This window comes from Pseudorca crassidens, chromosome 12 (assembly GCF_039906515.1).
Source record: "Pseudorca crassidens isolate mPseCra1 chromosome 12, mPseCra1.hap1, whole genome shotgun sequence".
Taxonomy (NCBI): Eukaryota; Metazoa; Chordata; class Mammalia; order Artiodactyla; family Delphinidae; genus Pseudorca; species Pseudorca crassidens.
The window spans coordinates 20,952,950-20,980,366 of record NC_090307.1 but is presented as its reverse complement, the minus strand read 5'-3'; the positions used below and the strand labels follow the sequence as shown (position 1 = coordinate 20,980,366).

At 36.8% G+C, this 27,417-nt stretch overlaps 1 protein-coding gene across 1 annotated transcript in view; it reads left to right on the top strand.

Annotated features, from left to right (window-relative positions):
- LOC137204223 (netrin receptor DCC-like) overlaps nt 1-27,417 on the top strand; it is a 132,423-nt gene extending 105,006 nt beyond the window's left edge. The window contains exons 9-12 of the mRNA XM_067701459.1: nt 7,962-8,156; nt 11,145-11,177; nt 26,248-26,313; nt 27,356-27,417. Coding sequence (XP_067557560.1) covers nt 7,962-8,156; nt 11,145-11,177; nt 26,248-26,313; nt 27,356-27,417 — 356 coding nt within the window. The remainder of the gene's footprint in view (nt 1-7,961; nt 8,157-11,144; nt 11,178-26,247; nt 26,314-27,355) is intronic.

Genomic DNA, 27,417 nt, shown 5'->3' with positions numbered 1-27,417 from the left:
CCCCTATAATATGAATATTGTTGTGTTTAATGTTGTCCCAGATGTCTCTTAGGCTGTCTTCATTTCTTTTCATTCTTTTTTCTTTATTCTGTTCTGCAGCAGTGAATTCCACCATTCTGTCTTCCAGGTCACTTATCCGTTCTTCTGCCTCAGTTATTCTGCTATTGATTCCTTCTAGTGTAGTTTTCATTTCAGTTATTGTATTGTTCATCTCTGTTTGTTTGTTATTTAATTCTTCTAGGCCTTTGTTAAGCATTTCTTGCATCTTCTCGATCTTTGCCTCCATTCTTTTTCCAAGGTCCTAGATCATCTTCACTATCATTATTCTGAATTCTTTTTCTGGAAGGTTACCTATCTCCACTTCATTTAGTTGTTTTCTGGGGTTTTATCTTGTTCCTTCATTTTGTACATAGCCCTCTGCCTTTTCATCTTGTCTGTCTTTCAGTTAATGTGGTTTTTGTTCCACAGGATGCAGGATTGTACTTCTTCTTGCTTCTGCTGTCTGCCCTCTGGTGGATGGGGCTATCTAAGTGGCTTGTACAAGTTTCCTGATGAGAGGGACTGGTGGTGGGTAGAGCTGACTCTTGCTCTGGTGGGATGAGCTCAGTAAAACTTTAATCTGCTTCACTGTTGATGGGTGGGGCTGGGTTCCCTCCCTGTTGGTTGTTTGGCCTGAGGCAATCCAACACTGGAGCCTACCTGGGCTCTTCAGTGGGGCTAATGACAGACTCTGGGAGGGTTCACACTAAGGTGTACTTCCCAGAACTTCTGCTGCCAGTGTCCTTGTCCCCACGGTGAGCCGTAGCCAGCCCCCTGCTCTGTAGGAGACCCTGCAACACTGAACCAGGTCTGCCTCAGTTTCCCCTTGGGTCACTGCTCCTTCCCCTGGGTCCCGATGCGCACACTACTTTGTGTGTGCCCTCCAAGAGTGGAGTCTCTGTTTCCCCCAGTCCTGTCAAAGTCCTGCAATCAAATCCCACTAGGCTTCAAAGTCTGATGCTCTAGGAATTCCTCCTGCTGTTACCGGATCCCCAGGTTGGGAAGCGTGACGTTGGGCTCAGAACCTTCACTCCAGTGGGTGGACTTCTGTGGTATAAGTGTTCTCCAGGCTGTGAGTCACCCACCCAGCAGTTATGGGATTTGATTTTACTGTGATTGCGCCCCTCCTACCATCTCATTGTGGCTTCTCCTTTGTCTTTGGATGTAGGGTATCTTTGTTGTGAGTTCAAGTGTCTTCCTGTCGATGATTGTCCAGCAGCTAGTTGTGATTCTGGTGTTCTCGCAAGAGGGAGTGAGAGCACATCCTTCTGCTCCGCCATCTTGGTTCAGGGCCCCAGAGTGTGTTTTCAACTCTGAAAAAAAAGCTTAATTTTCCTTTTCAGTTGGAAAAAGTGGAAGTCTGTCCCATATTAGGAAATGCCAATTAATCTGAGCAATAAAATTCTGTCTGCCAATGTCACAGTGCATGTATAAGAAATTGTATCCACATATTTTATTTAGAGGTGTACGTTCCATAGTTCTCAATACTAAAAATCCATTCTTGTACAATGGCGTAGTAAAAGTATGGGATGAAATACTTTTCACCTTTAAAGACTGCTTCATTTATTAAAACCAAGTTGTGATTATCAAGTTGAGATATTTTGACTCAATTCAACAGGGAGCAAACACTAAAAACCGTTGAAACAACTTTAAACAACACTTAAAACAACTTCTGTTCTATGCATATTTTGATTCTTTCATTCAAATCACTTCAAAAAGTAGGATGATAAAATATTCAAAATATCAGACCGATAGGCTGAGAGCCCAGATTTTCCACACTCAGTTTCTTGTGAAAGGACAACGGAAGATGTGAGTTGTTTTTCAGTGTGTCAGAGCACACGTGTGCCTGTGTGGAGGGTTATACTCCCATCTTACTTTTGTATTTCTTTGTTTTCGTAAATCCCTGTATGTGCACAGCAGGAGAACAGGGTGGTTACGAACCCAAGCTTCTGACGGAGATATCTGAGCAAGTTATTTAACCTCCCTGAGTCTTACTTTAGAACTTCTTTTGTAGAATTGTTATAATAAAGGACTGAGAAAAGTCCCTGATACCCGGTGAGCCCTGAAATAATTTAGATTATTATTCCCAGTTGAAATTCATTTTAGGACAAGGGTTCACTATTGTACTCTGAACAGAACCAGATCATCAATTTATAAATATATATATTTATAAATGTATATATATAAATATATATGTGTGTGTATATATATATATATTTCCAGAAGATTAAACAAAAAAGAGGATGAAAGAGGAGATCCAGGTAATTCCAGTGCCTAAATTCCTTGATTATAAACTGGCATCTTAGGAATTTAGACTGACATTTTCAGAAGAAAATGGTTCAAAATGAATTAAGCATTTACTACATGCTTGGCATTCTGCTAAGCATTTTTGTCTTATAAGCGATCATATATTCCTATTATTTCATTTTGAAATAAAGAGTTGAGGGCCTTCCAGTGTAAATAACTTTCCCAAAGTCAAATAACGAAGAAGTAGCAGAGCTGGGATGTAAAACTCAGGCTCCTAGTCTTAACTATTGCACTGCGTTTTTCTCTTCTTATCAGTATTCTACTGGTCCAAATCAATGATGCTCAACTGATTTATGATTTAATTTATCTGAGGAGGGATTGAGAGTGGTACTTCGTAAAAGCTCCCCAAGTGATTTTAACGTACAGTTAGATTTGTGAAACACTGATCTAAATAAATGCAACATCTAACATTATTTGAGATCAAGGACCTGTGCAGATAAAAGAGTTAGAGCCTCAAAGATTGTTTCCTTATCAATACCATCTAATGACTAAGGTTGTACCCTCTTTTTCCGTGTCATTCGATACTCTAGTCCAATTCCTCTCCCTTGAAATTCTCCTCTCTCTTGACTTTTGTAAAATCATCTAACCACTTTTCTTCCCACTTCCAGGCTATAACTTCTCAGTCTCCTAAGCATACTTTTCTTCCACCTGTTCCATAAGTGTTACTTCCCAGAATGCAGATCTTTTCATTCCCTTCATTACTTTCTCTGAAAAAGTATCTGCACTATAGCCAGGACTTCAGTGAACATGATCTCATGTCTCTGGAATCTATGTCTCCCTCCAAGGAATTCTAAATACACACATCCCTCATATTGTACATTTCCACTTGTCTGTCTTAGTGTCACCTCGTTCTATTCCCCAATCCCCCTCTCTCCCATTCTTCCATTCTTTGCTCTATCACCTACCACAAATGGCCAAACAATGCACTATTATATTCTGGAATAGGTTGTTAGCCCATTGGGATTGTGAACCCAGCTGGGCACTCACACTGGAGTCATGTATCTAAACATTCTTACTCTCATCTTTTTAGAAGCCTCCACAGTTCACCCAGCAGCAAAAGTTGGAAACTTAGTCATCTTGACTTCTTCCTGTCCATCCCCTTTCCATATTATCATAAGAGAAAATCTAAGTGCTTATAGTACAAGGCTGAAAGCAGCAGGAGAGCAGGGTTCAGATTTTGTTCAATGCTTTCTCCCCAGTAACAATATCTTTGACACTTAATAGATAATTAATAAACACTTGTTGAGCAGAATAATCATTAAATTGATATTAAATATATTGTTTGACTTGAAAATGTAGTTCTAGCTTCTAAACAAGATATTTCTTAAGCTTTATTAATATAAATAAATAAAAGCCTTAGCATTTACTAGGTAGTTACTACGTAAAAGATAATGTAATAGAAATACACTCATATATTAAGTTTTTAAAATGCATTATCTCACAGCAACTTGTTTTCAGTTAAGAAAATTAAGACATACTTGGATTATTCAAGTCGCTCAGGGTTGCAAAGCTAGTAAATGATAGCACTATGATTTGAGGTCAGGCCTCCCTGAATCCATAACCTATAATTTTTGACCACAAAAAAAGGAGAAAACAGGTCCTCCTTTTTTATATATCGACCTATATATATGATTATCAGAATCAGTTCTTTAAAGATGAGAAGCCCTCACTGGGCTGAGCTCCTTGCTGAGAGGGGCCACATCATGTATCTCAGTCTTCCCAGTACTTATCCACCTACCTGATCCGCGGAAGGGAATCACCGATGAGTGGGAGGAAGTATGGAAAGGGACAGAAGAGAGAAGAGAGGTGGAGGTGACTACTTTCTGACACTTTGCTTCTGGAATTACAGCTACCTATTTGTATAAGTAGCGTCAAAATGAAAGATGTATATGATGCTACGTTTTTTAAGTATTTACACAAATGATATTTCAATGTAGGAATGCCCAGGTAAATTAATAATCCCAAAAGGTCTTACAACCTATGACAGAATATAATACTGATACTTTATTATTGCCCAGGGTGGTGGGTAAGAGATAAAAATAAAGTGGAAAAAATGTAAGATGAAAGGATGGAGAATGACAGGGAATTGGACACAGAGGAATGAACATATAGATACAGAACGATAGTGAGAAACCTATAAATGTGTCCCAATCTATGTGGTTAAATGGAAATCTATAAGGTGAGACTTCAACAATGGATTTAATAGCCTCAAAACATGCCAAACTCACATATCCAAATGAAGTTGTATGGTTTTTCTAAGGCTAGATTTTAGAGTTTTGAGTGATGTACTCTTGTTTCTATTCTCCAACTCAGTTTTCAAATTTACAACCAATGACAGGCTTTTTAAAATAAATTTCAGGAAATTGCTCAAATACAATTTGGAGTCAGAACCTGCACTTTCAACTTTGCTTACCTGATGCCAGAACTGTCACTTTTAAATGCTTCAGTGAATACTCTTCACATAGAAAAAAATTACATGAAGGCAAATACTATATTCTCATTTGGTAAATGGAGAAAATCAGGAGTAAGTGTAGCTGACTTGAGATGGGAGCACAATTATCCAAACTTTCAAGTTCATCATGTACTTACAACCGCCCATGAAAACTTCAACAATTTTCTTAAATGTCATGAATTCAAAACTTATATACTTACAGGCTAGGGGATTTTATTCAACAAGTGAGTTTCAATACCTGTTGTGTGAAGACTATTTTATTAGTTTTCTTTGAAGAATAAGAAGTAATATAAGATATAGCTCCTGAACTAAAGGAATATTTTTATTCTTTTGAAGAGATAAGACATGCACATAATAAAAGCTAGAACAATATTACTAGTGCCAGAGTCTTCTTTTCAGTAGATATGGTTCTTTGGGTACAAGAATGGAGACTTTTCTGGCTCACAGAATATTAGGAGGTTGTACTGATATTGATCTCAGGGGCTGAGTTATCAAAGAATGGACATCTATGAGTCAGAAACAACTCCTTTATCCAATGATATTTTATAATCCCTTTTGAATTATAGTCTTCCAATTTTAATATCAGCCAGAGGGAGGAGCCATATAGCCTTTATAAATTTTGTAGACTTCTTTATCTTGATCAGTCTTTTATTTTCCCCTGAGCTCTCCACATCTTACTTATTCATATCTGCAGCATCAACATCTCAACAAATATACCACAAAATATGCAGAATTCACATCATCAACTAGAGCAGTGATTCCTGACTTTACTGGAACACAGAAATCAACTGGGGTGCAGTTTACTGGGGTTACCATTAACCTGTTAGCTACTGCTGTGTAACAATATCACCACAAATTTAGCAGCTTAAAATAACACCCATTTGCTATCTCACTGTTTCTGTCAGTCAGGAATCCAAGAACAACTTAGCTGGGTAATCTGCCTTAGGGTCTCTTACAAGCTGGCAATGAAGGTGTTAGCTTCGGCTGATATCTCATTTGAGGCTTACCTGGGAAAATATTTGCTTCTAAGTTTATGTAGTTGTTGGCAGGACTCAGTTCCTTACTGGCTGTTGATCAGAGCCCAGCCTTAGTTCCTTGCCACATGGTCTTCTCCATCTGGCAACTTATTTCATCAAAGCGAACAAAGGAGAGAGTCTATAGAGTCTGCTAGCAAGACAGAAGTTATAACTTATGTAACATAATCATGGAGGTGACAGTCCATCACATTTGCCATATTCTGTTGGTTAAAAGCAAGACTTAGGTCCCATGTACACTCAGAGAGAAAAGACTACACAAAGCTGTAACTGCCAGGAGGCAGGGATAATTGAGGGGCTATCCAAGACTTGTCTGCCATGCCTATTGAATCAAAATGGCCTTTCTTGGGCTCTATGTTTTGTAACCTATACCTAGTCCCCAGGTAATTCTTATGATTAGGCAGATTTGAAAAACAATGAAGTTGGGAAAAGGTGAAAGCCAAAGCAAAATCGATGCAAGTTTTCAGCATTGATCTGAATTTAAGACAAATGGACTTCTGGGTGTTAGAGTTTGTGGCATTGCTTAATCCTACAGAATCACAAGGAAAAACTCTCCAGTTCACTGTGTATAATGCATCTTCCAAACCCAGGCATAATTCTGTAAATCACTATGGGATTAAGTGAAAATGATACAAAATTGTACAAGTACTCTTATACTTTATGGAAGTGGGTTACAAAGTGTACAGAAAGGAGAGCTCACTATAGAGGAACGTTTCATATGTTAGATGTAGCATAAACTAGACCTGGATGGCCAGGTAGGAGTTGGATGGAGAAAGTAAGGAAAGGTGTGAGGAGTAAGAGGGAAGTAGGAATAAGGATAGTATGGAAATCAGTCCTCGTGGAATTAAGAGTTGTGCTGAGATGTAGGTAATACGCATGGTTATTTTGGAAGGCAAGTGAATCTGAGTCAAAGAACCTGTGACATGACCACTGAAATATCTATGCGTGAAGGTCCCCAGTCCGGATGGGACAAGCGGGACTCAAAAGGAAGGACTAGGGGAATCAAAGGAAGACAATTCTTTTTAAAAAGTATTATTTACAAAGAATGTATTCAATGCATAAGAATAGACCTAGGGACATTTGCGGCCTATCTGATGCGGATACCATTGCAGAAATTTGATAGAAGTAGAGGCTGACACCACATTCATGTAGCAAAGACGCCTGCAATGAGTTATTTTACAGTTTATATTACACTATCATCTGATATAATATGTAGTGTAATATAAAGTGATGAATTAATGCTTTTAGATAAAAGCTAGCTTAAATATTAGCTAAATATAATGTTAGAATATGAATATTTTACAGGGATACCTGGATCTGTTTGGGTGCATATTAAACTATCACCACTGAATACACTACAGTTATTCATCCCCTAACACAGAGGATGAATGATACTATCAAATGATGGATTTTTTAATATTTGAGATACTAACTAGATAACCTACAGTTATCCAGAAATACTTTTTCTTTCTTTGTTTGTTTATTTTTGCCTAGGTGGGATGGACGGGGGGAAATGGTGTTGGATGTTTGGTATGGTAGCAGAGGATGTTATCCTAGCCCTTTTATCACTGAGCTTGGGTCATGCTCAACTTCATCATCTATGAAAAGACAGCAACAGTACCCCTGCCAACGTCACAGAGTTATTACAGTAACCAAATAAGATCATTTATTTTTATAACACTTTAAAAATATAGGGCATTTTATACTTTTCAATCTATTTTTATTATTTAAACACTAGCCAAAATAAACATTACTTATCTTGATTATTGGATACAGGGAAAATGATACAGACTGGTTATCTGTCTTTTATGTTTCTCATCATGCCTATATATTAGCGCAAACCAATAATCAGGATTTATAGGCAGCAGAAACCTCACATTTTTTAAATATGGCAGATATTTTTATTTCAAATGGCTTATTCCACTTTTAGATTTTGTACATTGAAGCAATTCATTTTCTAAGCTTTGCAATACAAAAAAACATCATTACTTGCCAAACTACTGTGCTTTATAGATTGTGGATATATGATAATCCTTGAAAATTATACTTGGTACACATGGATGTTTGGAAGCAGAAGTGTAGCATGTAGTCAGTACAGTAATCAACGTTGTGTTCATTTATTCATGCAGCTTACATCTTGTTTTATACCTTGGACAAGAACATTCCAATTGATGACTGGGTTATGGAAACAATCAGTGGTGATCGGCTTACACATCAAATCATGGATCTCAACCTTGACACTATGTATTACTTTCGAATTCAAGCACGGAATGTGAAAGGAGTGGGGCCCCTCTCTGATCCCATCCTTTTCAGGACTCTGAAAGGTTTGAATCATTTCCTGTCATTTTGGGGTTTTTTCCAATGGAGTTGTTATAAAATAGTGTTGGAGTCTGTGTTAGGAATTGCCTTAAACCATCTCTATTGGCACGTGACTACAGTGGACATTCAAAAGAAATTAAAATGCAAATTAAAACCAGAATGAGATATCACCTCAAGCCTGTTAGAATGGACATCATCCAAAAGACAAGAGACAACAAATGCTGGCTTGGCTGTGGAGAAAAGGGAACCCTCGTGCACCGTTTGGGGAATGTAAGTTGGTGCAGCCACTATGGAAAACAGTATGGAGGTTCCTCAAAAAATTAAAAATAGAAATATCATATGATCTAGCAATTCCACTTCTGGGAATATATCCAAAGGAAACAAAAACACTAACCCTATAAGATATCTGCATCCCAATGTTCAGAGCAGTATTATGTACAACAGCCAGGACATGGAAAGAGTGTAAATGTCCACAGATGGATAAAGAAGTTGTGATATATGTATATATATTCCATTATATATATAAAATAATGTTATATATAATTATATGTACATAATGGAATATTATTCAGCCATAAAAAAACAGGGAAATCCTGGGCTTCCCTGGTGGCGCAGTGGTTGGGAGTCCGCTTGCCGATGCAGGGGACATGGGTTCGTGCCCTGGTCTGGGAAGGTCCCACATGCCGCGGAGCGGCTGGGCCCGTGAGCCATGGCCGCTGACCCTGCGCGTCCCGAGCCTGTGCTCTGCAACGGGAGAGGCCACAACAGTGAGAGGCCCGCGTACCGCAAAAAAAAAAAACCAAACAAACAGGGAAATCCTACCGTTTGTGACAATATGGATGGACCTTGAAGGTGTTATGCTAAGTGAAATAAATCAGAGAGAGAAAGACAAATACTATATGATCTCACTTACATATGGGACCTAAACAAACAGATAAACACCAAACTTATAGAAAAAGATCAGATTTATGGTTACCAAAGGTAGGAGGTGATGAGAGGAGGAATTTGAGGAAGGTAATCAAAAGATACAAACGTTCAAGATATTTGATATTTCAAGATATTTATAAAAGGGTAGATCCCAAGAGTTATGATGAAGACAATTTTTTCCTTTCTTTTTACTGTACCTATATCAGATGAAGATGTTAACTAAAGCTGTTGTGGTCATCATTTCCCAATATGTGTAAATCAAATCATCATGTTGTGTATCTTAAACTTGTACAGTGATGTACGTCAATTATTTCTTAAATAATTGGAAAAAAATTGGAAACGAAATAAAAAAGATAAAATTAATTAAAATTTATCTTTTTATGCTGAAAGCCAACATGTCAAAGAAAGATACATTATTACATTTTCTGCCATCAGCGCAAAGTGGACATATTTAACTTGACTTTTTTTCATTTACAACTCTTTTGGAATTTTGTACGGATTTCATGTATATGGGCTCTATTCAAAATATAATGAAACACTTTAGCCTTTTTATGTAAGGGAATAAAAATTAAAAAGCATTGTATTATGTGGATAGCATACTATTGCCAACTTTAAATATTTCCTTTCAGGAACTATTGTCCTTATATATTAAAAGAAATTTTGATATGGCAAGAAAGAAAATCTCAAACAAAATTATTTTTTTTTTAAGGACACAGGGTAGCAATATGAAAAAAATATCTTGTGGTATGATTACTAGAAAAACTTTACATGCTTGCAAGTGTAAAAATTACTGCTCAATTTAAGGACAATTATATGTTTATACAGAAAAATACTAAGACCCAAGAATGATAACTACCTCATAATGATCTGCATATAAGTCCTTTCCATTTTACAGCACAGTATTATTTTTCTGGAGGATGAATGATTTCAAGAGCCTCTATTATTTAGCCATTGAAAATAATTCAGATGTTCTATAGCTGATATTTAAAGATGTATATTTAACATCTGATGTGTGTTATTTTAAAGGATACTTGGCTCTTAAATATGTTACCACATTATGCCTATATATCTGGCCAAAAACTTAATAAAACATGATGGCAAACAGCCGAAAAATTAGAAACAGGTATCTGATTGACATTTTTACCCATTTGCTTGGATATACTAAAGAAGAGGCTTAGAATAACTAGATAGTCTATTTCTCAATTCTCCTAGGAAAAGTATGCTAATAAATAGTAGACTTTTGAATTCTGGTGACTGAGCTATTCAAAAGCTAGATTTGGTAACAGCTAATCCGAAAGTTTGCCAAGAATGCACAAAAAAAAGCATTCAACCTCAACCTGCATGACAGCCCTTAATGACAGAGTAGAAGCGGGCGGGGTGGGGGTGGGGGGGAGGCAGGAGAAAAGTGAGCCAATCTTCATCTATCCGGGTTTTTAGGACTTCATGTCTAAATCAGGTTTCACTCCAAATGAGCAATTGAAAGGAAACTGGTTATTCGTTTTGTGAGAGCAAGAAATGTAACTAGGTAATGTTTCACAAATGCTTCATCTTTATTTAGACAAGTTGTGAACAATTCAAGGCTTTTCTTCACAAGGTTTAAAATCAAAGAATTTAGATTAAACTTTACGATATTTTATTATTTTACCCTATTCATGTGAGAATTGGTAAATTTTTCTTGTTGAAAAATTTAAAATGAATACAAGAAAATAGCTTCCTTAACTTGTTTAAAATATACGGATGATAATTACTTGGTAATGACATGCACTTCATTTTACTGTAAATTGTATCATTAATTAAACTTGCATGATGATCATTTTGAGTTTATGTTTAGAGGAATGTTACAGATAACACTTTTAGAACACATTTATACAGCAAAACAATTATTTTCCATTTCTTTCTATGACTAATTTAATCCAAATAATCACATTAACCAAATTCCTTATCAATTTGTTTTCAATAGGGCATTGGCCTTGATATGAGAACTCGCTAACAAAACTGTTGATTTGAAATGTCAGCTTTCTTGATGGAAACTACCAAACTCTAATAATATTTCTCTTTCCCCACAGTGGAACACCCTGACAAAATGGCTAATGACCAAGGTATGGTGGTTTAATCTGTCATTTTTCCCTCCCTGAATCAATCTTATCCATTAGAAATGTCAGTCATTATTTTCTATTCCTCTTTTCACCTGGGCCATACACCTGATGAAGCAGACACCAGTGTGATAATTAATCTTATTAATGAAGTTCTGCCTGGCTGAGGTTTCAGTTCTGATAGGGAGGATGTAAATTTTCTTGAGAGGAAATTGTTTTGTCTCCATTCTGAAGGACCAATTAAAATGTCAAGCTTCTTTGTATGAAATAAATTTTTAGTCTCTGTCTGCACTTCTGAATAATTCACATTAAGTATAATTAAGCTCAGCATAATTTTCAAGCTGCTCTTGCACCCTTTCATGAACTCTGGATTAAAGTTCTATAGCTCGAAAGAGAAAACTCATAAATCATGTGTGCTTTTCCTCTACAATGAGCTTCTTTTAATACATAAAAACAAAGTTAGGTCAACTTTTCTTTAGGGCATTACTTTTGTTGATTTTGAAGCCAGAAAGCTTTCATTTCATGAATCAGGTACCAGTTTGACTTGCAGTATTTTATCCTCCTTCCATTCATTTGCTAAAAGCCGATTTGTGTAGAGAAACAGGGTTGGTTTTACACAAAGGAAAATGGAGGCAAATCAGAGTTATCCGTCAACTCTCAGGTAGATAGGAATTTATTACCATGATTTGTAGACTGATCTATTAGGATTCCATTCTTTTACCACTAAGGTTAATTAGTAGAATGCTAAAGGAGAAAAAGAATAGCTTATGAGTTTTATTTTTTTCAGGATGTTATATTCTTCAAAGAAGGGAGTGTTTGGAAATGCTGGTTATAGTCAGTGTCGTGAGTATTGGTTCAGAGTCCACAGCTTGTATAGTTGTCTCCTGCTTTGGGCACCTGTCAACAGAACCTCCTTGTCAGCATATCATGTCTCATAAGGCCTCCTGTTGTAGATTTCAGGAAAACATGCTTTTCAACAAGAATACTTTCCAACTATTGACAGATACTAAGCATCTGCATGTTGAGTTTCACTAACAGTAGCAGGTTGTCTACATGAGTAGTATTATCTTTAATGATCCTGTGTTCAAGTTTATTTCTGGGTCCATATACCATCCCTCTGCTTAAGAGAACATGGCTAGAGCGTCACACAGGGAGTAATAGAAATGATACAATACACAGAAATGTCCACCCAGGGTTCATGTTTCCATTAATCACCTAGCTGTTCCTGCTTGCTTATACTTAAAATATTTTCATAAGGCCAATATCTACTGAACAGTAATATTTGTAAAACTACTAATGATAAATAATTGGCAGTTAGTGTGTATTCACTTAGGTAAATTAAATATTAGTGCTAGACAAATTCAAGCAGGAATAGTTAATTAGCAGAATGTATTATTTCAGTTCAAAAATAATTAAAACAACATCACATAGTTTCCTTAACTGAAGTGAATTTGGAATTTCCACAGGCAGGTAACTCCCAATTTTTGAAATTATATTTAGAAAAAGTATGCATAGAGAGAAAGAAAACTCACAAACATTTTTTTTAAGTAACTGAACCAGATAAAAAGTTACATTATTAGCCGTTTGGGTGACAACATGCCCACGCTTCTCAATAAGTGAGTTTCCAGTTGTTTCTGGATTCCTTTTAACTGTTTTTTGCTATTACTTTTTAAGTTAACTGTTTTGCTTAATAATATTTTCAGCTACCAAGAAATATATTTTGTACAGTCTCTCCAGTCACACACTCTCCGTGGATTTTACTCCGATTTTCATATTGACAGTGAAATCAGATCAATTACTGGCAACAAAAGGAATTCCCAAGAATTATTGCCAGTGCCTGAGTGTGTTAATATATTTGGGAAATTGTTCTTTTCCTTCATCTAACATTACTTAAAAGGATTCTGTCACATATTATACTAGTTGGTCCCATATTCAATCACCGCTGGTATAGAGTTGGTCAAATTGATAGGTTCTAAATTTTACATCAAACTCAAATTACTTGTAAAATTAAGAGGGAGTGACAACATGTAATTTAGTGATTATAGGTAAGATCTTTACATTTTTACAAGAACGCGTATAAAATTTGTTGGCAGTTAAAAACTCTTTGTAAACAAAATCATTCATCTGAGTTGATGACCAAGTGCACAAGAAATAACCCAGTTTAAAGATCTCTCTAAGAATGGTGAAAATAGTAGGAAAAAGCTGCTCTGAATGTTCCCACTCTCAGCACATAGCAAATCAGTGGAATATGCATTATTGTGCTCTCTGTTAGACCAATATACCCCCTTCCCACGCAGAATGGTCCCACTGTTACATTTATGGCAAGCACTGAATTTCTGTTGAGAGAAAATTTGCTCAGAGAGAAAATTTAGCACCCTGGGTTAGAGTTAACCTTGCAAAGATGAATCCTAAGTAGAAAAGCAGGAGATGGAGTTTGACTTATATGAGAGGAAGTGAGAAAAGTTTTGATTGTTTTTAAAAAGTATCTCTGTGGTCTCTTGTCACAATTATTTTTCGTTGGAATCTAATATCTGCCCTGAAGAACATAAATGTGAAAAGAAAAAGTCAATTATATTTGAATCATATGTGATTTGGGGAAAATATTTTCTTCTGAGTAATAGTAGTACTAGTATGAAAATAATAGATGATTTATATAGGACTCCTTTTCCCCTTTACGTAAGTGTAAATTGATTATATCTAGCATTCGCTTATCTCTTGTTCCACATCTTAATTATTTTTCTAGTCTCTTGTAGGCACAAGTGGCCAATAAGTTTTAAAGTAGTCATGGGATTTTAGAGGTTAACCACAGATTTACTCTTTTGGAGGTTCAGGCAAGGTAGGGAAATTGTATGGGTTATGTGAAGTGAGTGGAAAAGATAGAGAAATCCTCTGCTTTAGACACTTTTCCTTTTTTATTTTCCATATTTTGGTAAAAACCCTGTCAATTTGTCTGTGTCTGGGTGGGCGTGTGTAATGGTAGAATTAATCCTTATGGAGCTCTCACCATCAGTTGCTGTTCTAAGAACTTAACTTGTGTTAACTCATTTAATCCTCATAACAATACTGTGAAAGAGTTGCTGTTATTGTCTCTGTTTTAGTGATACAGAAACTGAAAGTCAGAGAGTTTAAGTGATTTGCCTGTAGACACACAGCTAGGAAGTAGCAAGACCATGATTCAAACCCAGACAAGCATCTTGCAAAACCTGTTTTGAACCACCAAGCGTCTCCATCACTATATGCTACGTATATACATACACAGCCACACACACACACTTTTGACATATATCTATAAAGTTTCTGTATCTAAAGTGGGTGTATATTTTCCCAATATCAAGCTTTCTTTCCCCAACTCTGTGAATATTCTAGAGAACAAAGCAAACAGCTCTCAATCTGGGGTCATGTTATAAGTGGGAAGCCACAGCACTGAATATATGATACTGACAGTTCTTTATCTCAGGAAACATGGGGATGGTGCTAACTCCACTGTCTTGGTCAGCTCGGGCTGCCAAGACAAAACACCATAGATTGGGTGCATTAAGTAACACACTTATTTTCTCATAGTTCTGGAGGCTGGAAGTCTCAGATCAAAGTCTGGCAGGGTTGGTTTCTGGTGAGGGCTCTCTTCCTGGCTTGCAGACAGCTGCCTTCTTGCTGTGTCCTCACATGGTGGAGAGAGTATGAGCTCACTCATGTCTTCTTATAAGGACACTAATCCTATCGGATCAGGGCCCCACCCTTATGACCTCATTTAACCTCAGTTACTTCTATAAAGGCCCATATCTCCAAATATAGTCACACTGGGTTTTAGGAATTCAACATATGAATTTGGGGGTGGGAGAGGACATAATTCAGTTTACAGCATCCACTTTCAAGACTCAAGCTGTTCTTTCACTCTTTTACAGATTATCTTTCTAGATTTTCAAAGGAGGAAGCAGAAGGTAATGTTTTACAAAAGGTCACTCAAATATAGTGGCAGGCAGAGTTGGAATTCAAACATCTTTATCTCTGACTCTAGTCTTTCCTTTGTAGACTGTTTCTATACTTACAAAATAATTGGCTTTTTGTTCTTCAACAATCAGCTTAAACCTTTTAGAGTTTCTCACAGAAGCATTTATAAAAGCTTCTTGTTTTGGGGTTGCAGTGGAGGTTAGCAGTAACTATAAACTATGACCAATTCTCGAAAGTGTTGATTAAATCAAAATTTTAATCTTAAAGGATTGTCTTTGCATCCTTAGATTCCATTTAACCCCAAAATGTTGTTCTCCACTTTGAGGTGTCTATAATGTAAAAACTGGTAATTCTTAGCATGAACACAAATGTTTTCAATTTCATGTGTGTTTCCATGCCTGCCCAATGGGGCAATAGAGTAGGTGCTGTGACCATGACATAGTACCATAAAGAGGGCAGGAATCTTCATGAAATGATCTGTATCATTGATGATATGAATCATGAAGAAAATGCTTGCTTCAAGCACTATCAAGTATCTTTAATTCTCCATGGCTGCAGAGGGGTGACCTAAAACAGGAGGCCTGAAAAAGAGGCATAAATTCACAGACCAGTTTTTAGATCCAGATGAAGGCGGCCTGCTGAGAACCGCCCTCCCACCATGGAGAGAGAATTTCTCTCCTCTGAATCGTGGTAATGGCTGGTAATGCTCTGGGCTTTCCCGTCAGCATCATTCAGTGTGTGCTGGAAGAGAACCAGAATGGAATCAGATGCCCAATATTCTATCACCATGCTGTCACTCTGAGCACCTGTGTGGCTTTGGGCATGTGACTGAACTCTTCTCAGCATCCTCACCTGTAAAATGATGACTTTTGCCCAAATTACCTTTGATTTCTTTTAAGTTTTCAGATGATCAAATTTTAGGATTGGTGTTAAAATTTAAAAAAACCTAAGCACGGCACAGCGTCTTCGTGTAGGGTAGCGCTTCACATTTCAGCACTCCCACTGTGCACCCATCACTCTTCTGTGCACTGTGCATGCTCTATCATATCTAGTTCTGACAACATCCTTACAGATGCAGAAAATAAAACGCCAAGAGGTTAAATCTTGCCCAAACGCTCACAGTATGTGTAAGTCGTTAGGCTGAGATATATACCCAGGCTAACTAACTTGAGAATCTCTGCTCATACCAATGTATAATTTCTGGAAATGCACTGAGTTAATCGACTCCTACTTTGTTATCAAGATAATGAAACTTATACATCCTTCCCATAAATTCACCCAGTTTAAAGGTCTTTGTCTTCCCTCAATAGGGTATGCAGGCCAAGTGCTTAACACCACACCTGCCATTTTACACCTCAGCTGATTCAATCTCATGAATAAACAGAATGTTAATTGTTTCCAATTTCAGGGAAGTAAGGTTTTCAAGGCAGTCTAGTCAAGCTTGGAATTTAGTTCATGCAATCCAGATATTGCAGGGTTTGGATGACAGCAACCAGGCTGCTGTTTGAAAAATTGAAACCTTTAGCACCATTTGATGGGAGTCATTTAATTGAAAATGAAACCTCTTTTTAGCCTATTATGGTGTGTAATTTCAACTCACTTTATTATTCAGCTGCTTGCTACAGCCCCTTGAAAAAGCTATTCTCACATGTTTTTCTCAGCTCTAGAATTTTGCAATTCTGGAAATTAGGACTATGGTGAGAAAGTAGAGGCAAAAAAAAAACAAGTAATGTGCTTTTGATAAAATGTGAAGATGCTTATCCTGGCCCCAGCAAGCAGTTCAAGAAACTGCCTAGTCAACCTCTCAGGAGTTTTTATGTTTTAATAGGTGACTTTGAAAGAAAAAAAAAAAAAGGACTCAGTGCTTGCAGAAGTTGACATGATTCATGGTATAATTTTAATCTTCTCAGACCTGAAAGATAGACATTTTCATGAATACAAAAAGATATCTTTTTCTCTCTTTTTTTTTCTTTTTTTTTGGCCGCACGGCATGTGGGATCTTAGTTCCCCGACCAAAGATCATACCCATGCCCCAGCACTGGAATCGTGGAGTCTTAACCACTGGACCGCCAGGGGAGTCCCAAATGGTTCCTTAGACAAGTTCTTATTGTAAGGCCCACCATGTTGCTGAATGTCCTTCTTTGCTGTAGACATCAGCCAAATATCAAGTTCCTAGCTTTATTTTCTGCCCGCTTCTATCAGTCCTGGATTCTGCCTCCTCAGTTTTCTTTCTGAAACATAGGTGGTTCACTGTTTCTCATGGAATGAAGTCAGTTCTTTGACCTCAAGGTCCTGGCTGTCTGACCCCAAATTCCCCCTTCTAGCCTCACGGCCAGTTTATCCCTCCACATATGTCACAGTCTATTAGCAAAGATCCACAAATCACTCTTGGAAAAGTGTATTTTTAGGACTCCACGCTCTAACTGGTACTGTTCTCTTAGTCTTAGCAGTACATTCTCCCTTTCTTTACTGAGAGAGGTCCTCATCTTTTAAGACTCAGTCTCAATTGTCTTTTGTCCAAGAAGCCTTACTTACCTTTCTGGTCTTTTATTCTTTTGTGTGTCCATAACACCCAATTTAGTCCTTGCTATGTTGTCTCTTTCTTATAGTTTACCATTTTGATTCCCAATCTCTTGGCCAGGTTGTAAATTCTTTGATGGCAAAGGGCCAGTCTCATTGACATTGTCATCCCTGCCTCCAAGCACCCCCCAATCTCTAATTGTGAATCTCTCATACTATAGTTGCCAGATAAGTATTTGTTGAATTGAATTATGGTACAAATCTTTGGGAAACAGAGAGTAATCTGGAAAGACAGACTTTACCATCTAATCCAGAGTAGAGTTTGGAGAACCCCAAAGTAATAGTGCTCATGGCTGTGGATACTGTACAGTCAGTCCTCCCTATCTGCCTGTTCCAAACCTGCAGATTCAACCAATGTTGGATCCTGTACTGTGTCTGTGATCTATGAGATTTGAGCATCTGCAGATGCAGATTTTGGCATCCGAGGCAAGTCCTGGACCCAATCCCTGCAGGTACTGAGGGATGACTGTATATGTGATTGATCTTGGGGGAGATGAAAAAGATGCAAAAATATTTTTTCCAATAGGGAAAATGTATCTTTACTATTCATCTCTTAAATTAAAGCTAAACAGAAAGACACCAAGTTCTCTGTGATTCAGGAAATGGTGGTCACATTTGCAGATGATTCTGACCCGCTGTGCCCTTTTCTTTACCACCACCCTTCCTGCCATTTCTTGTTAGCAGGAAATTTTTACACTTGCCTTTCACCAGCTGCTTGTAATTCTGAGTATGTAAAGGAGAGAATCCAAACTAATGGGTGCAGATGAGTTTTTGAAATTCCAAATAGGCAGTATGAAAAGAGTTGGACTCCTTTTTGACCACTCCTTTATAACTATTTACCTAGCACTGTGTTGGGTGTGGTGAAACATAAGAAAGAAGTCCAGTTCCATGGGTTCATTTTCAAGGACATGCAGTATAGTTAGGATATAAAGACTCCCAGCCCAATATGAAAAGTATGAAATGCTAAAGCAGGTGGTACCATCTGAGTATGTACGTTATAGGGTTTTAGATGGGAATCACTGTGAGTAGCAGCAGAAAAGACTTCTTAAAACACAAGACTGGACTTTAAATATGTGAGTGAGCACACATAACTACAGAGGGAAAGATTACTTGAAGTTTTATTTAGAAAAATCCTACAATGGGAAGATCAAGAAGCCAAGAAGCTGCTCAATTAGTGAGGATTGCAGGATGTCTTCAGGGCATAATTAGGACACCACTGTGCAGAGAAGTACACTACGGTTAAGATATAAATTGGTAACCGGGTTTTGCTTTTTCTCTCTGCTCCAACACTGTAGTTCGTAGGCTTTTTTACTTTTCAGTACATTGAGTACCTACTGTTACACTGGCTATGAAGACCAGCAGTGCTCCCCTGGATCCAGAGCCCTGCAAACCACATTCACTTTTGGCTCAATGCTGATCACGTCTTGCTTGCAAGGAGGAGGAGTCGTGAGAGTGTGGGTCAGGGAGAGGAAAGAAAAATCTGGAATAGGAATAGGGCTTCAATATCCATCATCTTCAAAGGGTTTTCCTAGCTTTATTTGTCGACTTCTGTTATGCCTCTTCTGAAGGGTCACCTTCATTTGTCCCAGTGCTCTGAATGGTGACAAACAGAACTATGTGTTTCTTTCCCAAAGTCTGTTGTGTTCTGTGTGCCCTGTTGAGAGTGGGGCCACCACCTCAAGTCACACCCACACCACTAAACCCTCACACTACCATAAACTCTAGGAGGTGCTCTAATTTCTGTCCAACTCACTCCGTATTCATCTTTCATTTATTAATCTGCCCGCTAAGGATAAAATCATCAGAGTCAGACAGATTCAGCCACTTAAAATGAGTATATTAGTTAGTCTTTCTGAGCCACAGTTTACTCTTCTATAAAATGGAGCTAATAATGTCTACGCCATGGATTCATAATTAATATTATTCTCACCCTGTTTATTACAATGGTCTCTCCTAATTAATTTTTTCTTCACACTCAGCTAGAATAATATTTCTAAATGCATATTTCATTGGGTCACTTTTCTGCTTAAAATACCTTCAGTGGATCTCTGTCCCCAATAAGAAAAATTCCAGACACTTTGATAGATCATACAAGCAGTTTTATTATTTCATCTCTGCCTATTTTTCTGAGCTTATCCAGTTCATTCTTTTCTACCTGATACCTTTCCACTCATCCTTTAATTCTCAACTCAGATATCACCTTCCATCATTTTTCTAGGAAGAAATAGTCAATCGTTCTGTTTTTCCATTGTGTCACCGACTTACAATTTTTTAACTTTTGGATATTCCAGTCTATTATTATTAGTCACTTAACATCTTCCCCTCACTAAATTATGAGCCTCTGCAATAGTCACTTTGTATCCCTAATTCTTAGAACAGTGAGTGGTCCACTCAACACATTTGTTGACTAGATGGATGGAGCATGGACAGATATATGAATGAAGAAATGTTGTGCTCCAACAGTGTTATTATTTACACATACTAGCAGTGCAGCCATCAGGATGCTCACATTCTAGTGTTTTCATACTATAGTTGCAACTTCCCAACATGCAGTGACTTGAAGAAGAAAAGAGCCTTCATGCTCTTCTGTTACTTCTCCATGTACTACTTGGCGACTTCACTGAAACACAAACATACCTCACACTGCTTTTGGGATAAGCTTGTGGACCATCCAGGTGGGGCAGGCTTTCGTGGATCACCAGTAGCCTTTGAGAACAGTTCTCCTTTGTAACGCACATAAGACTGCCTCATCCTCCATGTTGCATCTGGTAAATGAACTGGCTCTTGGGAAGACCTAGTCATCCAGGAAAGTGTCCACGTTTAGAGAAACAGGATGCTTTCTAGATTTTCATAAAGACTGCGCTGCATCTAAAAGTGATTTCTTAGACCCATATGCTGGCCGTTATTCCAGATACACTACAAGAAAGAATGCATTCAAGGAGATTCTTGTGAGCGGAGACAGTTCAGAGACCATCCTGCTTCAAGATATCAGTAATATTATTAAGTCATCTTTGTTTTTTATTCTCTTAACAATTCAATTTTAACAGAAATTTCACTCTAAACTTATGTGAATAGTAATTGCAATAACTAATAAACTAATTTAGCTTTTCATATGTGGAAGCTTATGACGTGTGTGATCAGAAGCAGTTGACAAGTTTTCATTTGCAACCTGATAAATAGACACAGGCTAATTGTAGTTAAAGTCCTATAGATAAGAATGTATGGACTCCCCTTACCTGAAATCTTTAATGAGGCCAACTTCTTTCCTGTGAGCAGAAGATCTTGTTGATCTGGACAGGTACTTTGGTCTCCTGGTGTTTGCCTTTTGAGTCCATTGTCCCTTGCAAGATGTTGAAAATGAGTGGTAGTAGAATTCATAAGAGTAACCAATGTGCTTCTGAAATATTTCATAATACATATACAAGTGTATATGTGTATTTCATATATATATATATATACATATATATATATGTGTATATATATATATATATGTTTTTTTCTTCTCTTTTCTTTGGCTGACCTCTGCCATCATGTTCAGAAATCCAGATACCAGTTGGTCTGGCCTAGTGCTGCCGTTATTCTGGCCTAGTGCTGCCTTTATTTTGGTGCTTGCAATAGAAGAAGAGGGAAACGTTTGTAAACTTTTTTTCTACTTTAGACCATCACTCAGGCAACTTTCTTTACCCATCATTTGCCACATTCTGCAAAAGATTACACATATGCCTCAGGAAATCAGGACCCAGAATCAAACTGTGATGTCAACCAAGAGCCAGGAATTAAGGGTTTATTTGTTAAATTGTTCATGTCTAGGATAAATATAATTTCCATTTTGTCCAGGAATGTCCTAATTGATACCTGGGTCCAGGCAAAACTGATAATAGCACCTTCTATCACTCTTAAAGTGCCTTGATTTTCATAATAGCTACACAGTCACTGTTCATAACATTCGTATGTGAAATTGTAATCTTATATTTTAGATCGCTTTCTGACGATTCTTAGAAAATGAATTTACTTCTCCTCATAGTCTACTCTATTTATATTTTATGGCAGAAAGGCAGAAATTGGAACTCCCAAAGAACTGCCTCTCATGGTCAAGGAGAAGATGGACAATGGGGTATTTGGTTCTCTTGCACTGTGTGTGACTCAGAGTAGGTCACCAAATGCATTCCCAAAAATTATTGCTCATAGACTTGACACAGTATTTGTTGAGCACCAGGCCTCAATGTATGGCAGGCATGTCAGCTGCCCTTACATATGAAGTAGTAACATTGTACTTTCTTTTAATCAATGAACTTTCATTCATGTTAACTTGAAAACAATGTGTTGAACCTGAGGAGAGGGTGAGAAGAGCTCATGAGTTTTTCCTATTAATATATGTTTGAAATATCGTAGACATAGGTTATGATTTTGCTTTCTAGTTTTTAGATGCCCTGATGCCTTTGTTCAAAGTCAGCAGTATTAACTGTATGGTAAATCGCTCCCTTAGCCACATTTTTCAGCCTCTGAAGAATCATCTGCTTTAAATATGTCTCAATATGATCTGTGTATTGGACAGTAAAACCGTATCCATGTGGCATGAGTGCATTATCTTTACCCACTGGTATACAAGACATAAAATCAATGCACTTTCCTTCATTATCACCAGAATTATTTTCAGAGAACCAGTTCTAAGATCAAGAAGATATCTGAGTGCTCTGCATCCTTGGGAGGATATATATTGAATGTTTGTTAGACAACCAATCTGTCCGTTTGATTTAGATGATGGTCCATATCTTGGGGTTGATTGTGTGGGAGCCATTCTGAAGGACCCTCTGTTAGCCCCATTCAGGGAGGATGGATTAAAAATAGATTAGAACTACCACATTCAGCTTTCTCCATGTTCTCTGCATATTAATTTTCCATTCACTCCTCCCTGAACTTATAAACATCCACTCAGAAAAACCACTCTAGAACTGAAATTCCAATTGAATTAATCTTTTCTAGGTGCTAAAAATTTTTTATCATGGGGAATATTCTTCATCTGCCTATGTGTGCTATAAGTAAGAGTTTAATGTAAACATTATACTGTTTAATTTTACACACACACACACACCGCAATAAAAAAATACAGAAGCAATATTTTAAGTGATAGTGTAAGAACAAGAACATAGAGATTAATGTGTATAATAGTAGTAACTTCAAATGTGTTTACATTATTAACACATTACAAAGTATTCTAATTCAGTTTAGTCACTTATCAAGTATTGAGAACAGAGTGTAAATGTCACTTTGGTAAGCAGCAAGAAATATAATAATCACACTTCCTAAAGGAATTCATATTACCTCTGCCCATTTTCCCCTCAATCCAGAGAGTAACTGTCAGGGAAATCATGGAGGCTTTAGCTTTTGCTTAAGGGAGGGAGTATATGTCTCTTGCCAAAATAGGATGATCTATCCCTTAAATAAAATATAAAAAATGACTCTTTCATTTATAATATTTTAGGAGTGCAAACCAAGGGGAGGAGCATGAATTCTTTGGTTTGGACCTTCCTTAGAGGTACCTAAATAAAATAAATTTAAAACTATTTAAACTATTTTGAATAACTCTAAAAAGATGCAGTCTTCCTCTTTTTAAAGTCAGACATGGGATCATTTTCTTTGTTTTATTTTTCTTCCTGAAACCACCATTCTTTGGTTTCAAAACGTTTTGAAAAGTAGAAAACATTTGCTTTAGTTATCAAAACTTTCTGGAAGGAGTGATTTTTTGATGAAATTATCTGAATGAAATCCATGGGTGGTTAAGTGATACATAAATTCATTACTCTTTATCATCTTAATTCTTTTCCTCACCCTCATTTCTATTATTAAGGAAATATGGGTACATAGTAACAAAAGAGTTCTTTATATTCTGTAGAATATATTAGTATATTCATATAGTACATTTTGATTCCTGAGTTCATGTAAAATCATATTACTAATGCCATAATAAAAAAAAAGAAACTACCCATTCCCAGTTTTTGGAACTACATTGAACTCTATTTGAATAATTAAAAATAAAATGCGTATACATTGAAATGTATTATATTACTTCCACAAATGTCATATTTAGATATCCATGTATTCATTTACTTATTTGGAATTTTTAATTTTGAAAAATGTTTTTTTTTTAACATCTTTATTGGGGTATAATTGCTTTACAATGGTGTGTTAGTTTCTGCTTTATAACAAGGTGAATCAGTTATACATATACGTATTAGAGATTTAATATAATAAGCAAAAAAGGAAATTCAGGGATTTTAAGATAAATTTAATTGTGCAACATGTAAGACTAAAAATAATGCATTATCTTTTATTTGCATGTAGTTCTTTTACTACTAGATAAATGAAAAACATTTTCAATTCAATCTAATAGTGATTTCCTAGTAATAGTAAATCAATGCAGTGATGGTGATTTTATAGTAAGAATTAACTTATTCTTAAATCTTTAAAGTCAGAATAAGTTAAAAACTATCTGCAGTTAGCTGATATTAGCCATAAATAGGCCTGTATAGGATTTGGGTACAGTGAGCCAACTCTATCTGTCATGGCAGGTTCCATATCTGATAAATCTTTTTATACTACCCTTTCCCTGAGGATCCAGGACTGTACCTTGCATATAGTAGGCACTTAATACATTTTGAATGAATTATTATCAGTTTTATGCTCCATTAAAAATTTAAGACCTCTGGGATCCAATAGTAGTTTATATCTTTGCATTAACTGACTTTTCGTCTTCCAGAGCCTAATTAGTTCTCTATTTCCCTTAATCAGTGCTTATGAAATTTACCAAGTTAACTAAACACCTCTAATACTCCCAACAGGAATCATTTATTGCTTTAGTGGCCTAAGTGATGGGGCTGTTAGCATCTCTTTGGCTGACTGCTTTGCAATCTAGTTGCTTTCAGATGTGAGAAAAGTAATCTTAATATTCATACAGAACTTCTGTCTCTCTTCATTTCTTCCAATGTTGATCTGGCAGTGTCCCGTGGCCCAAGCTTATCCTCCACTTATTGAAACCCCAGATGTGTCAGAATCACACAAGCAAGGTATTTGGGAAAAGGGTTAGGCTCATCAGTCAACCCCCCAAAATGTTCACAACTGCTGCTTATTTCAGTTGCCCCTCCCCAATCACCCCCACACACACACACATTGGGGCCTCCATCCTAATTCCCACTTCTTTATATACCCAGAGTCACTGGCCAGCAGATTTTAAATGTACCAGTTTACCCTGAAAACAGAATATGATGTGATTGAATTAATTTATCATTGCTTGTTGGAAGCTTAACCCTCTTAGTTCAGCTCTGACTTAATATTGAAAGAATGTTTTTTAAATTGTGAATGCGTGGTCTGGTAACAAGATTTAAGTTGTTTCTTCACAGCTCTTTTGCAAATAAAATCATGAGCTCTTGGAAAAGCTTTATTAAGAAGAGTGTTTGGTATGCAAAGGAATGTCACAAGAGCAGGACTTGGAAGTCTTAAAAAAGAAAAAGAAAATCTATACATGTGAGAAAAACAACCAGTGTTAGCGTAGCTGGCTGCCCCAGCTGGCTTCCTCGACATCACCCAGTGATTATAACTGCCTTCACAAATAACACTCTGAAGTGTATAAAGAATTAGCTGTAGTCTCGTACGTGTTTGAGTATAGATTCAACTCCCAAATGTTTTTTCGAATAGGTATTCTAGAACTCAAAATCTTAACCAAATAATCACAGTTCTACAAATGTACCAATAGAAAAGGGGATTACCTGTAGTGAAAAACTATTAATTAAAATATGGATGATAGTATAATTATTTCTGGTTAATTTCTGGCTCATTTCTCCTGCAGACTACTTTTACAACTGTTGAACACCTAATAGAAGGCAGTGGTTCCAAATGTGTGCTACTAGAGAAACCTTCCTTCTTGGCGTGTTTATAAGAAATATTCAGACCATGTGGGCTGTGTCACGCTCCCTACTCTTTATTCCATACCCAATAGCTCATTCCCAGGTACCTATTTGGCACATAACACAAAGACTACTCAAAGCCCAGTTATAAGGCAAAAAGTACTGTCCCCTGGTACAGTAATAATGATACTTCACCACAAAGTCATGTCCAATGGCAACAGTGTAGACTGGACCTCTTATAACATGAAGGAGGTGGGCTCTGTCACGCTAGGAGCCAACACCACCACTCCTTCTGTTCTGAGATGTTCAAGACAGCAACACTAACACTGGTGCTGTACCTTTTGGTGACACGTTAACAAGAGTATTGGAGAAAAAAAGGGGGGTGGGTCAGCTTTTCTGTGAGGAATTGAATTTAGCTTGTTTAAAAGAGTATTTTTGTGACAGATTTTTCTCACGCATAGAAAATAACATTTTCTTGCAAAGTATAATGGTATCATTCTTTTCAGGCTTTCTTTGAAGTGGACAAAATAGTCTTACTCAGTTGTTTGTGTATTTTTAAATATTTGTTAGTTTTTGTCTATTTTGTTTCATTTGTGCTTTCACGTTTCAGGTCCACTAACTTTCTGGTATATTTTCCGGATAAACAGGTCGCCATGGAGATGGAGGTTATTGGCCAGTTGATACTAATTTGATTGATAGAAGCACTCTCAACGGTAAGTATATAAATTAGGTTCTATTGGATTCGTTATATTAATTAAAATTGTTAATTCTAGAGTGTCTGAGGCAAATTTTCTATTGACTGCAAGTGCCAAGACCCCCAGACTTAGGGTTTTAGTGGGAATAATAGGAACGTGAAGTTATTAACAAACCTGGAGCATATTCCACCAGGAGACAATGCCGATGAGGGTTGACACGTACGCAAAACAGTCAGAAAAGTCCAAGCATAGAGAATTTTACAAATGATGCTTGGCTGTTAACTATCTAGGTTTGAAAGTACTATATATATTTGAAATATTTCTACAATTTTATTGTAGAGAGGTGACTGAAACCCACTCACTTTCATAAACTGAAGTTAGTGGGACTTTTTCAAGAGTCAGAGTGCCAGGAGATTAAAAGGCAATCGGAATATGGACAATTGAGAAAGAATAATTATTTCCTCACAGTTTCCATCCACTACCGAGCAGTGGTTATATATGTACAGGTGAAGCAAATGTAAGCCAAAGACACAGAACAGTATAGTCTCTTAAATTGTGTGTCCTAAAGAACACTAATCTTGGATAGAACTGCCAAATGGAACAACTGAAAATACAGGAGGCCCAGTAAAATTTGAATCCTTTCTAATTGCCTATGAATCTGAGATAAAGAAAAATATTGCAAGGGGTTACTATCTCAACGTACACAGGCACTTCAGTGTACATATCCGTAGGCAACTAGAAATAATGCAAATTTAACTGAACCTCCTTTATTTTTACTTATTAAATCTGGCAATCCTAATTTTGGATCAAGTTTAGAAGTTTGCTATGGACTATTTTAACTTGCCCTTCAAAAGAAAATGAATTCTCTAATTGAAAAGAAACCTCAGCCCAAATTTGATGTTAACAGATAAGGATTTTTCTTTTCACAGGAGTCAAACTTCAGATGAAGAGCATGACAGTAATTGAGAGAAATGCATGTCACTTTATTTTTTTACTATTTAAGATTCCTAGTGAGAAATATAATTGTAATTAAATTTGATCTGATTACATTATCTCACAGGAGGAAGTCATGAAGATAAAATAGATGAATGGCATCCAGTGACTGTGAGCCAGTTTAGATAG